Here is a 13,534-nt window from a genome sequence, read left to right on the forward strand (position 1 = left end):
GGGAGGGGAGGGGAGGGGCGGGGCCCGGTCAGACGCTGGCGGGCAGGCAGCTGGCGGTGGAGCCCGCGGCGGTGGCGGCGGGTGGCCCGCCAAGCGTGCGCCGGGTGAGAGAAGACGAGGCAGTGGCGATGCTGCCGCCTCTGTAAGGAGCGTGGAGGAGGCCGCGGCGCTTGAGGCCCCAGAAAGTGCGGCGGAGCTGCGAGCTGGGGTCGGTGGCTTCGGGCGCCCGCCCGGCCATGGTGGCTGCGGGCGGTGGTTGGCGCGTCGGCGCTGCGGCCCGGAGCCGTGCGGGACCGGGACAGTCGCGGTGCTGACGGCCGCGGGGCCCAGCCGCAGATATGAAGCGGAGCCGCTGCCGCGACCGACCGCAGCCTCCGCCGCCGGCCGCCCGCCGAGAGGATGGGGCACAGCGGGCGGCTGAGCTGCCCCAGCCCCAGCCCCAGCCCCTGCCCCCGCGCCGGCGAGCGCCGCCCGGGAGGCAGCGACTGGAGGAGCGGACCGGGCCTGCGGGGCCCGAGGTCAAGGAGCAGGTAGGGCGGACCGGGGTCCGGGAGGGAAAGGATGGACGGGGAGCCTGAGTGGAAGCGGTGGGGGAGGGGGATCTCAGGCGGGAAGACGGGTTAGGGCATTTGAGGGGAGGGGACTGAATAGTTCTGCAGAAGAAATGGGAGGTCCGGAGAGGGAAAAATGGGGAGTGGAGAAATGGAAGTGATGACCTGGGGTCGAATGGGAAATGGGGCAGTAGGGGGGTGAAAAATGGTTCCATAGGCGTTTATAGTCAGGGGTTCAGGGAAAAAGGGACGCTAGAATGTGGGCTGAGAGTAAATGAACTGCAAAGAATAGGCTCGCTAAAGGGGTATTGATTGAGGAGTTATCCAGAGGGGTAAACAGTGTAAGGGAGGGGAAGTAATATGATATAGTAAATGTTATCCTATTTCCTGGAGGTTGTCTTGACAGTTATAAAAACGGATGTCATTCCTAAGTAAGCATTCTCTGATTTAGCCGTCATTATACATAGTCTTGTAGGAGTGTGTTCAGAATCTTTCTTACGGTTCTCTTCAGTAACCATCTATTTCACGAGAAAGCACTTTTTAAAACATCTTCAGGTGTGCAATCTCAAAGCCCAACACTGTGAACAGGGATTCATAGATATAGACTCAGCCTTCTAGGAGTTTCCCACTGAAAACACCTTGACGGGAAAACACAGAAAGCAGTGTAGAAATATTAATGGAATTTTTGATGGACAGGATGTGTTTATATAATTTATTAATCAAGTGTAGGAGTATTTAGAAGTAGGGGATAAAGGTCAGTTTTATCAAGGAGAAGTTGCCATTAGTAGCTGTAGGAAGTCCAGTGAAAGAATGTATGGTCTTTGATCTTGTGGGATTTGCAGAAGAATGTAATGAACTCTACAGTAGTAATGAACTCTAGTGACAGCTTTCCTTTTGCACTTGAGACCCTACTGACTTCGTCTTTGAAGCTTTCAGGACTTCTGTTAGGTCTCCTGCCACTTTCTCATCAGTTAAATATTTTCTTTAGACATCATTCCTTATTATATAGTTTCAGTGATGCACATGCTAGCTAGCACTTGGATTTTTTTCTCCTTTTTGTTTTTTCAGCTTTTATTCTCCACCTAAGCCCTGAGTAGACTGTACCATCGGCTATCTCTGCCCTTGCTTTCAGGTCACTGAGCATTGATTGTCCTACTGCTGTAATTTCCCCCCTCATCTTTGCCTTTTATATTTTCTGCAGTACCTATTTGAAACTTAAAAAATGTATTTAAAGCTCAGAAACTTTCCCAACTCAATTTACCTGGTCCAATGGACTTCATTGCATGCTTCACTAAAAGAGTTCAAGGTTATTTGATTTCCCCCTCTTCTTTATACTAGGATTTCTGTGTCACTCCATTTTTGCTTCAATCTCAGAAAAATAAGTCTTCATCCTTCTCTCTGAGGCTTATTCTTGGACTTATGTTCTTCATTTCATTTGCTCTTGTTATGTATATTATTTTCTCTTTGTCTTAAAAACAAAACAACACAATGTCCCTGAATTGTGCTATCCACCTACTTTGTTATCTCTTTGTTGCTTCACCAGTAACCTTCTTGAAAAATGAGTCTATATTTACTGTCTCAGTTTACTTACCTTGTTTACTTACATTTCACATATTATGGACTTCTACACTTAAACTTTCCCAAAACTGATGTCTTCAAGATCACCAATAACTTTCATGTTTGTTTATTGACTTTTTGATTGAGATGTAACTTAAATACCATGTACAAATCAAAGGTTCATTCAACCCATGAATTTTTACAGGACTACTACACCCAAGTCACCACGTTTCAGTTTGAGATGTAGAACATTTTCAGTACCCTAGAGTACTCCTTTGTGTTTTCTCCCAGATACTGCCCTCCTCCAAAGGTAACCACTTGCCTATCTTCCATCACCATGGATTAATTTTGCCTCTTCTTGGAAGAGCTTCATACAAATGGAATCATATAGTTGGCACTCTTTTGTGACTAGTCTTTCATTCAAATCATGTTTGTGAGGTTCATCTATGTTGTTGCTTGTGGAAATAGTTGGTTCTTTTTCATTGCTGTGTAGTTTTCCATTGTGCAAATGTGCCATGATGGGTACCAAAACGTCTTTCTTTTTCAAATTAAAAAACGATGCATGGCTACTTGTGAAAAGTTTTCATTGTGAGAGAATTACACAGAGAGATATGTAGCAGTCCCAGGGACCTTTAGATGATTAAATTTGAGAGTCTTTCCCTCAGTTCTCATCCTTTCTGATCTCTGTGAACTATTTGTCACTATTGACCATGTGTTTCTTCTTGATATTTTCTTCTCTTTTGTCATAATGTACATTCCACTCCTATTTCTCTGACTGCTTCCTGTGTGTCTTTTTTTTGTTTTCCTGTCCCCTAAATGTTCCTTGAGGATATGTTCTCTGTTCTTAGCTATTTCCTTTATTATACTGTTTTTTAGTGGGCTTCCCTATTTGTGGCAAGCGTTTAGGATGTGGAACAAGGGTCTGTGGCCCTCTTTATTCATAGCATTGTGTCACAGAACCTTCTTGTAGAGTTATCTGAGTCTCTATGTCAGACCTTATTTCTTAGCTGTGCATTTCCATTTTTGTGCTTAATTTTTCCACCACAGACTTTCAGCATTTGCGATCTTAACATTTGTGATTTTTATAATTTGGTAATGTCTGTGAAAGTCCATAACTTATAATTGTTTGATTTTGAAGAGGTGAAAATTTCAGTTGTGTCTGTTCTAGGCTGAATAGATTCTATTTATTAACAAGCACCGACCTCTCACAAATGACTTTGTTTCCCATTCCTCAAGACATGGAGTAATGCTTGTTATACTTTATACCAGCAGTCCCCAACCTTTTTGGCATCAGGGACCAGTGCTCCTATGAGAATCTAGTGTCTGATGATCTGAGGTGGAGCAGAGGTGGTGATGTTAGCGCTGGGGAGTGGCTGCAAGTACAGATGAAGCTTTACTTGCTTGCCCACTGCTCACCTCCTGCTGTGTGGCCCAGTTCCTAACAGGCCGTGGACCTGTACCAGTTTGTAGCCCAGGAGTTGGGGACCCCTGCTTTATACTATGCTATTGTATAGGAATGGGTTCTGAATAGGATGCAGGACTTGGATCTTTAGAAGGTCAGTGGCTTACTGTATCGTTAAAATAGAATCCATTATTTCTCTTTTGAAATGTGCTTCTCCCTGTGTCTTTGCCTGCCTTTCTTTCTCTCTTTCTCTCTCTTCCTTTTTCCCCTCTCCCTCCCTCCCTTTTCCTTCTCTGTTTCTCTCACAGACTCTCTCTCTCCCTCCTTTCCTCCCTTTCTTTCTTTCCTCATCAAACTTGAAATTGTATCCATGGTCTTTGACTTCTTCTCCCTTGACCCCTTATCCAGGTTCTGCTGATTCTCCCTTCAGACATCTTTCTAATCTTTATTCTTAGTCATTACCTTAATTCAGTATTTATAAACTTTTGTCTTGGCTGTTGTAATACTTTAACTGCATTTATTCTGCTTTTAGTCTTTTAACTTCTAATTTATTCTGCATTCTATTAAAAAAAAAGATTAGAATTCATTGCCTGAGTTCCAATGATAAATATTTGTTAAATGTTCATTTAATTTCTTTATCTTCAGACCTTCATTGGCTTCTATTACCCATAGGAAAAAAATCTGAAGAGCTTGGCATTTAAGGTCTACTTGATACTTAACACTTTTTTCTTGAAAAAATCAGATATTTTTCTTGGTTCCCAAGACTTAGCTTTGTCTCTATCATTGTATACATTACTGAAATTTTCTTCTCTCTCTTTCCTTAGCAAGTTCTTTGAGGCCCAGACTGTTTTATTTAATATTGCATACCTAAGGCCTAGTGTGGTATTTGAAACATAGTTTTTAGACTGAGTATTTATTAGAAACATAGATATGTGCTGGTGCTTGAAACAGATATTTGCTCGCCCATTGTTCTAAATTGGTTGTCAGTCTCTCATCAGAGAAAAAACTCCTCAGAGGCTGTCTTATTCATTATTGTATCCCCAGCCTTCAGTGTTTTAATTGGTACATAATAGGCATTCAATAAATATTTGCTTATTGCTAGGCACTTTCATATACTTATTTTAATTAATCATCTGTCTGAAAAGCTTTTTCTTTACTGCTTCTGCCCATTAAAATTCTACTCAAGCTTGCAGGCCTAACTCAAGTGCTGAAGAAACTGTTCTGTGGAGTTTTTCATGTGGGATCTGAAGAGGATCTTTGATTGGGCTTCAGTAAATCTGTGAATCTTCTGAAATTCCAATTCTCAGAATTCCATGATCCAAAAAATGAAATCTTGTGTTCTATGAGAGTAAATGAAATAATGATTCGAAAGCACATAGTAGATAGGTTTAATAGATATTCATATCTCATTTTGTTTCTGTAACACATTATTTTACTCATTCCTAGGTATATAGTGGATTCTGAATATTTGCTGAATGAATGAATGAATCAATCAGTATTTTAGCACTTCTGTCTTTCTGTTTACATTTTATATTATTTCATTTCTGCTTTTAAGTTGTAAGTTATTGAGGGTAGGAGCTGTATCATCATTTCATCTACTGTACTGCATAGTCAAAGACTTTGTTTACAATAGATGCTAAGTAATTATTAAATGAAGAGAAAATGATTCAAATATTTTAAATTTGGATGATTTGAGTACTAATAGTAGTATGATAGAAATAGACAAGTACAGGAAATGAGACATTTTTAAGGATGGAGAAAGATGGAGTTCAATTTTAGTTCCTAGGATTCCCTCAGTACCATTGAGAAATTTTAAAAATTATTTTCATGGAAATCAGCACTGTCTTCTTCCTCTACACTATAATGTTAGTGTGTTGGCAAAAGTATAGGGAGAAAGCGCATACAGGGGAAGCTGCATATTGTGTGTAAGGAACTAAAATCAGTTTGGTATTGCTGGAACTTGAAGTTAAAGGCATAAATGGTAAGTTAAGAGACTAAAGGAGTTTATATTGTGGAAAGTCTTCAGTACTATAGAAAAAGGTGATAAGTAGGGGAGCAGGAAGGTCTTACTTGTGTTTTACCTGGATTATTCTGTCAACTGTGTGGAGGATAAAGTGTAGGATATGGTGATTGAGACAAAAATTTATTGGTCTTCCTTCCCCCTCTTTATCCAGAAGTAATATGGGTAAGGGCCAGCTCCTGAAAACCGGTTAGCTTTGGAAGATTTGATTTTATCAAGGATACTGGGAGCAGAGAACCTGGGACGGTTGAAGCAGATTGGATAGTATTCTCTAGAGGAGGGTAGGACACATCTCATTCCAGAGTTTTCCCATCTTCTTCTGGGTGCTTCTTAGCCTAAAGATCAACTTAAAAGGTTTTTCACCAGTTACTGATGGTGACCTACAGTCGGGACTACCAGAGGCAGCTGAATATTGCAATCAGTATATTTCCTTTATTGCTGGTCTCAGTTGCTATACGGTTCCTTGCTAAGTTTGCCATCTAGCTTTGTACTTTCTTGGTGAAATGCCCGTGGTACCTTGGTAATTATTACCTTTCATCAGTAGGTGTTAGTTGCTTTTCATTATAATATACATACTTGGAGTTCCAAAGGGGTTTGAAAACTGGGGTTGTTGGATCTACAGCTAGATTTCGAGGAAGAGGACAAAGTTATTAAGGGAGAGCAGAGGTTAGACTTTATTGGGAGTCAGGGCTTACACATAACTCATTGTTAGTGAGACATAGTTGACAGCCTTTTTGTTTTAGTATTGTACTTCATCGTTAATTCCCAGACTGTTTTTCTCTGCGCTACAGCCGTGTATACAGTGGATGTATAGTAAATTGGTAGGAAGAATTGACATCAACCTGAGCCTCCTACTTGCATGTTCATTAGGTATACACCTGTCCCTCGATTTACATGGTATTTTTTTATGTGAGTTTTTTAATATGTGGTAAGTATCCCCCCTCCCCCATTTACACAGACTTTTTATACACAGTTTCCATTTATGTGGTCTCATTTTACACAGTTCTTTCTTTTTCATTTTTCTTATTGGTGATTACTCTCTCTAAAAAACAATAGCTTAACTCAGCAGCATACAAAGAATACTTACACAATTATTAGTGATCTTCCTATTCATTGGATGGCAAATAAAAAAGTATGGATGACTACTTATGCATTTTGGGATTGGTTTTGCAAATATTTTGCTGTAGAAGCTGAAAATTATGTGAGGGAAAAATGTCTTCCTTTTAAAATACTTTTAGTCTTAGATAACGCACCTGGTCATCCACACAAATTAGAACATCCAAATATAAAAGTTGTATATTTGCCACCAAATACAACTTCCTTGATCCAACCTTTAGATCAAGGCATTATTTCCACCTTTAAGATTAATTATATTAAATGGAGTTTTAATGATATTTTTAATAAACTTGAAGATAATGAATCACTTACAGTTACAGACGCCTGGAATAAATACACAGTTTTAAGTTGTATCAAGAATATTGCTTTAGCTTTGAGCTATACAAAGCCGACAACTCTAAATGCTTGCTAGAAAGCAATATGGCCAAAGGTGATTGTACCAGGGAATATGGTTCCAACAACTGAAGAAGGATTAACTGGCATTATTGATTTATTAAATAAATTTCAAGAAGAAGGCTCTGACAATTTGAATGTAGATAATATTAATGAATTACTGGTTGGTCATGAATTAACTGATAATGAATTAATTCACTTAATATATGAAGCCCATCCTGTCGATGAATACAGCAGTAACCTTGAACCAGTTTCATTCACTGCAGAAAATATTTACAAGCTCTTCAATTGGTCACAAAACTGGAAACTGCAATTCTAGGTATTGATCCAAACATCCAATGAGCCTTAAAATATAGAAAAGATTTTTAAAAATGTTTCAGTGAATATCGAAGAATTTATGAAAACTTAGCAAAAGAAGGGATTGGAAAAAGAGCATCCAAAACATAAACGTAAATAATGAAATCGAAGTAGTACTCCCAAATATTTCGAGCGATATAGTGACTTTGTGCCAATTAAAAAGAGATGGTTGATTACTTTAGATTACAATATAGACACTGACAGTGAATAAAATTTCTTTTGGTTTTTCTGAATTTTCATTAGCATTTTTTTGTGATAATATGTAGAATAAGTATTTTATGACTTATGTTGGCCTATTAAGTATATTCTTTCGTACTGGTGGACTCTTTACGTGGTTTTCTTCTGTGTAAAAAAAGATGCACGGAATGAATGATCCGTGTAAATCAAGGGATGGGTGTATTTCATTTTTACCAATAATTGTTTCACCTCTAAAGGCATAGTTTTGAGCTTGCCACACACTCTGACCTTCACATCATCTCTCTCTCTCCAGTTTACACTCCTTTTGGAATTTCCTCTCCAAAAATTGTTCAAGCTCTTTGTAAACTCCAGCCCGTTGATTTTTTTTATTAAATCATCTTTTCATTGTCAATCACCTCATGTCTCTCCTTCTCTACTTTCCTTCTTATTCAACTTAACATGGCCCATCATAACCATTCTTGTGCATGTACCTTCAGTTCCCTTGTCTTTTCCCGCTTCTGTCATACGTGCTTGACAAGATTCCAGCCATAATTAAACCAACTCTACCTATTTGCACCTGTTTTTAAGCAGCTGAATGTGGCTGGAGAAAAACATGACCATGCTGACATAAAAATTTGTGATCAGGAACTTCAAGGAGTCTGTTAGCACTGACAGTCAATCATATGACATTTCTCTCATCCATTTACTTTTAAGTGATAGTTTAATCTTTCTCCTCAAACCTCCAACACTCAGTTGATGTCCTTGCTTCCTGTTTTACTGAGGGGAAAAAAGATAATCAGAAGAGAACTTCTACAAGCTCTCATTACTAATCGCCCAACTTACCTGTATTTGTACTGACATTATTTGCCCTGTATTGCTATAGATAATCTGTCCCTACTCCTATAAAGGCCAACCTCTACATCTGTTTCAGAGTTTTATTCTACCAATTATTTCTTCATATTCCTGAGTCATTAGTTTTTCTTTTCTATTGATGATTCTCAACATGTAAACATGCTATAATATTTTTCACCTTATAAACTTTATTAATCCTATAATCCACCTTATTTATTCATTCTTTGAATATTTAACATTTTTTTGAGTACTTTTGCGTCTATAGCAGTGAAAAAGGCAGACCACAAACCCTGCTTTCGTGAAGTTTCTATTCTAGTAGAGGGAATCAGGTAATAAAATAAATAATATATGAAGTATATTATATGATAATAAATACCTATGAAGAAAATAAAGCAAGGTAGCAGAATATAGAACGATAGAGGATTATGATTTTAAATAGCATTATCAGGAAAGGTATCTCTTTGGAATGGGGTATTTGAGTAAAGACCGGAAGGATGTAAGAGAAAGGCATTTAGGTTATCTAGGGAAAGGACATTCTCAATAGGGGGAATAGGAAGTACCCTGGGCTAAAAACATACCACCACCTTCAAAATTTGTGTTTGAGGTCCAGCAAGGAGGCCAGTGTGGCTGGGATGGAGTTAATAAGAGGAAGAGTGGTAGATGAGCTTGGAAGGGAAAGATTAGGAGAGGAGGGCTGGACTGTGGAAAGTTTCAGATTGTGAAGGGTCTTAATAGGCAGTTGTAAGGTTTTTAGCTTTTACGTTGAATGAGATAGAAAGCCTTTGGAGAGTTCTGAGCAGAGGAATCACATGAGCTACCATTTTATCCAATACATTTGGCTACTCTATTGAGACGGAGTATGTGGAAGCAGAGAGACTAGTTAGGAGGCTCTTTGCATACTTCAGACCGGAAGGATGTAAGAGAAAGGCATTTAGAAGAGCAAGTGATACGAAATAATTGTCTATGAGTAGGAAAATGCTCCTCTTTATAACAAAACTACTTGAAAGAATTGTTCATATCTTTTGCTTTCATTTCCTCTCCCCTCATCTTTCTTGAACCCACTTGTCAGGCTTTTGTCTCCATCATTCTATGAAACACTTATGTCAAGGTCATCATTGGTCAAATCCAGGGACCAGTTTGCAGTCTTCATGTCACTTGACCTGTTGTATTTGACATGGTTGATCATTCCATTATTTGACTTCTGGGACCATGCTCTCTTGGTTTTCTTCCTATCTCAGTCTTCAGAGGGTTCAGTTTTTAATCTTTTTCTACAGTCATTCTCTTGCCTGATATGATTTCATCAGATGGTATTGCTTTACATTCCATGTGTATGCTGATGATTCCTTTCTTTCTTCTGAGCTCTAGACTCCTATTCAGTTGTCTATGTGACATTTCCGTTTGGATAGCTAATAGACTTAACATGCCAAAACTGAACTCTTGATTTTTTCTTCCCAGTCCGCTTCTTTCCCAGCCTTTCCCATGTCAATAAATGGCACTACCATGCTCCCATTTACTCAGACCAAAACTTGTAAGTTGTCTTTGATTCTTTTCTTGACCTCCTATTCCACATTCAGCCCATCAGGTCTGGTTGATGCTACATTCAGATTGAGTGAGACTTCTCCACTAGCTCCATCACTACCCTAATCTTAGTCTTTTATTATCTTTAATCTGGATTACTGTAAAACTCCCCTAACTGGTCTTACTGGTTCTATTCTTCTAGTTGCCCACCCCCCGTCCGTTGCAGTGTTTTGCATATAGCAAAATTGGCATCATCTTCTAAAAGCTTAAATCTGAGATTGTCACCCCTCTATGCAAAACCCTACAGTGGCTATCCATCACAATTTAGATCAGAATCCAAAGTGCTTGGTTTGTCTTTTAAGATTCTACATGGTCTACCTTCTCTATCCTCATTTCCTTCCACTCTAGTCATATTGGCTGCCTTGGTGGCCTTCAAATTTATTAAGTATACTCTTGCCTGAGGACATTTTAAAAATTATTATTTGAGGACTTCTACACTTGATAGTTTTCTCTACCTTTTTTCAGATATATCTGTATCGCTGGCTTTCTCATTTTATTCAGGTCTCCGCTCAGCTATCACCTCCTCAAAGAGGCCTTCCTTGACCAGCCTTTTAAAAGTAATACTCTTAATCTTTTTCTCGCTTTTTAGTCATGTCTTTTATTCACCTGTTATTGTCACATATTTGTAGTTTATTCCCATTTGTCTGCATTAGAATAAATGGTTCATGAGGGGAGGAATTTGGGTTTGCTTTTTTCACTGCTATATCTTTAGCTTCTAGAATTATATATAGCAGTTTCTAAATAAGTACTTCTAAGTGAATTATATTGTGATTAAGACTGAGTCATTTTCTGACTTCAAATTCCAATTCCATGACCTGAGGCAACTTACTGAAGTTTTCTAAGCCTTAATGGTTATTATTATATATGTATATATAGAAAGTGGAGATAATATTACCTATTTCATAGTGTCATTGTGAGTATTTAATAAATTAATCCCCATAAAACACTTATTACAAAGCCTGATACCAAGAAGTGTTCAATATGGTTAATTATCATTATATTTTTAAGGTACATGCACAGAATGTGTGAAAATAAAATTCATATATTTTTAGTGTTCTCATCTGGTTTTAGAAAGAAATATGATAGAAAAAGATATGCCTTGACCTTTGGTTTGTTGGTGTTATCAAACTGTTCTTTTATGTTGTTCAACTTAAAAAGGAGGCTTTAATTTGTGCATTTTTCCCTTTAGAGAAACTTTTATGGATTTACTTATTAAGTAACTGGCTTAGAACTTGGAAGTCTCCTTAGGTTTTAGAATGTAATCAAGAACAAACTCAAGCCAAGGAGACCACATTTAAAAATTCTGTAGTATTTTAGTTGTACCAACTTTAATTCTTTCTACCTGTGAACCTGAGTAGCACATGCACAGATCCTTTCACTCTTTGTTTGTTGGAGATTAACAAGCCACATAGTTTCTCTGTCTATATTTCAGAAAAGCAGAGGTAACATAGTAATGTTAGGTTGTGGTTGTCAGATTTTCATTACTGTTTGAGGCCCTCAGGAATGTTTTAAAAAGCAGAGTTTAGAAATAGTTGGTATTAATTTTAAAAAATTCTTTAAGTTATTTTAAAGGTGTGATACTAAGTGATTTTGTTCAGGTGGCTCAGAAGTCCTGCCTTTGACCAGTAAGAGCAATGCTAGTAGTCTTTTTTATGTTAAAGGACATTAGTTGTAACAGATACATTCAAAAGAACCCAGACTAATGGAGGCTCTACCATTTTCGACACAAGGCTTCCAAGGCCACATGAGGCAAGTAATGGATCTTGTGGGAGGTTTTGATGGGCCAGGTCTGGAAGTAACTTTATCACTTCCACTCATATTTTACTGCCAGAATTCAGTCACAGGGCCATGCCTAACAGCTAGAAGGCTGGGAAATGTTATCTAGATGGAGGAAGGTGCCCAGGAGGAAGGTGAATCATGTTCGGTCAACATATAGCTAATCCCTGTCACAGGCCTCAAACCCCAATATAGTCTTCAGCTAGAACTATGTAGAAATCCTCTTTTTTGGGGGTATAGACAGCCTGGAACCATATTCTTCTTTTATTCCTTGTAAGTCCACAGAGTTTTGGGTAATAACCATTTTGAAAGCAAGTAAAGAAAGGCCTTTTCCTAAGAATAGCTAGATCTGGAAAAGCTTGTTTTCCTCTGCCTCTGGCGGAGCTAGTCTCTGGCAACCCCCACACTCCTTCTGGTCTTGGTGACTAGTGAGCTCTGTCCTCAGGCTTTCTCACTTTGTCAATCCAGTCATGTGGAAGAGGAGAACAGCCAGAAGGAAGCCATAGAGATGCCTGAGGAAAAGGTGACTATCTCAGCTGTTTTCACTTGAATAGGCTCCTGGAAGGAAGTCTTGCCTTAGAGAGCCCACCTCCACATGTGCTTTGACTTTTTAAAGTATGGTAAAATACACTTAACATAAAGTTTACAATTAGTGACATTTAGTACATTTGAATGTTGTGCAACAATCACCACTATCTAGTTTCAGAACATTTTCATCACCCCAAAAGGAAATTTTTTCCTTCCCCCCGTTCCTGACAACCACTACTATTTTCTGTTATAATGAACTCTGAACATCTTATATAAATGGAATCATAGAATATGTGGCTTTTTATGTATGGCTTCTTTCACTTAGGGTAATGTTTTTGAGATTTACCCACATTGTAGCATATATCAGTACTTCATGTCATTTTATGGCTGAGTAATATTCTGTTGTATGGATATACCACATTTTGTTTATCCAGTTATCAATCGATGGGCATTTGGGTGTTCCTATCTTTTGTTGATTGGGATACGCTGCTGTGAATATTTGTGTACAAGTTTTTGTTTGAACGTCTGTTTTTCAGTTTGTGTGTGTGTGTGTGTGTGTGTGTGTGTGTGTAGAATTACTGGATCATATGGTAATTCTATGTTTAAGTTTTTGAGGAACTGCCAAACTTTTCCACAATGATTATATCACTGGGATTGTATCCCAATAGCAGTGTACAAGCATTACAGTTTGTCTATGACCTGGTTAATACATTATTTTCTATTTAAAAAAAATCATAGTTATCCTTATAGGTGTAAATGATAAATGATATCTCATAGTGCTTTTGATTTACATTTCCCTGTAAGCTAGTGATGTCGAGCATCTTTTTTATGTGCTTGTTGACCATTTGTATGTCTTCATCATAGAAATATCTATATAAGTTCTTTGTTTATTTTTAAGTTGGGTTGTTGAGTTTTGAGAGTTCTATATTTATTTTGGATACTGTACTCTTAACAGACATATGATTTGTATAGATATTTTCTCTCGTTTAGTGGATTGTCTTTCACTTTCTTATTGGTGTCATTTGATGTACAAAAGTTATTAATTTTGATGAAATATAATTTATCTACTTTTTATTTTGCCTGTGATTTCAGTGTCCTATCCAAGAAACCATTGCCAAATCCAAGGTCATGAAGATTTACCTCTATGTTTTCTTCTAAGAGTTTTATGGTTTTAGCTCTTTAGGTGTTTGATCCATTTTGAGCTAATTTTTGTATATGATATGAGGT

General features: G+C 38.2%; 1 protein-coding gene across 11 annotated transcripts in view; it reads left to right on the forward strand.

Annotated features, from left to right (window-relative positions):
- Positions 1-25: 25 nt before the first annotated feature.
- Positions 26-13,534, forward strand: part of MAST2 (microtubule associated serine/threonine kinase 2) — a 178,475-nt gene continuing 164,966 nt past the window's right edge. For all 11 annotated transcript variants that reach the window (XM_039884734.1, XM_039884820.1, XM_039884751.1 and 8 more), the window contains exon 1: positions 26-530. In XM_039884734.1, coding sequence (XP_039740668.1) covers positions 339-530 — 192 coding nt within the window. In that variant the 5' untranslated portion in view covers positions 26-338. The remainder of the gene's footprint in view (positions 531-13,534) is intronic.

The sequence above is a fragment of the Pteropus medius genome, unplaced genomic scaffold, assembly GCF_902729225.1.
Source record: "Pteropus medius unplaced genomic scaffold, Ma_sr-lr_union100, whole genome shotgun sequence".
Lineage (NCBI taxonomy): Eukaryota > Metazoa > Chordata > Mammalia > Chiroptera > Pteropodidae > Pteropus > Pteropus medius.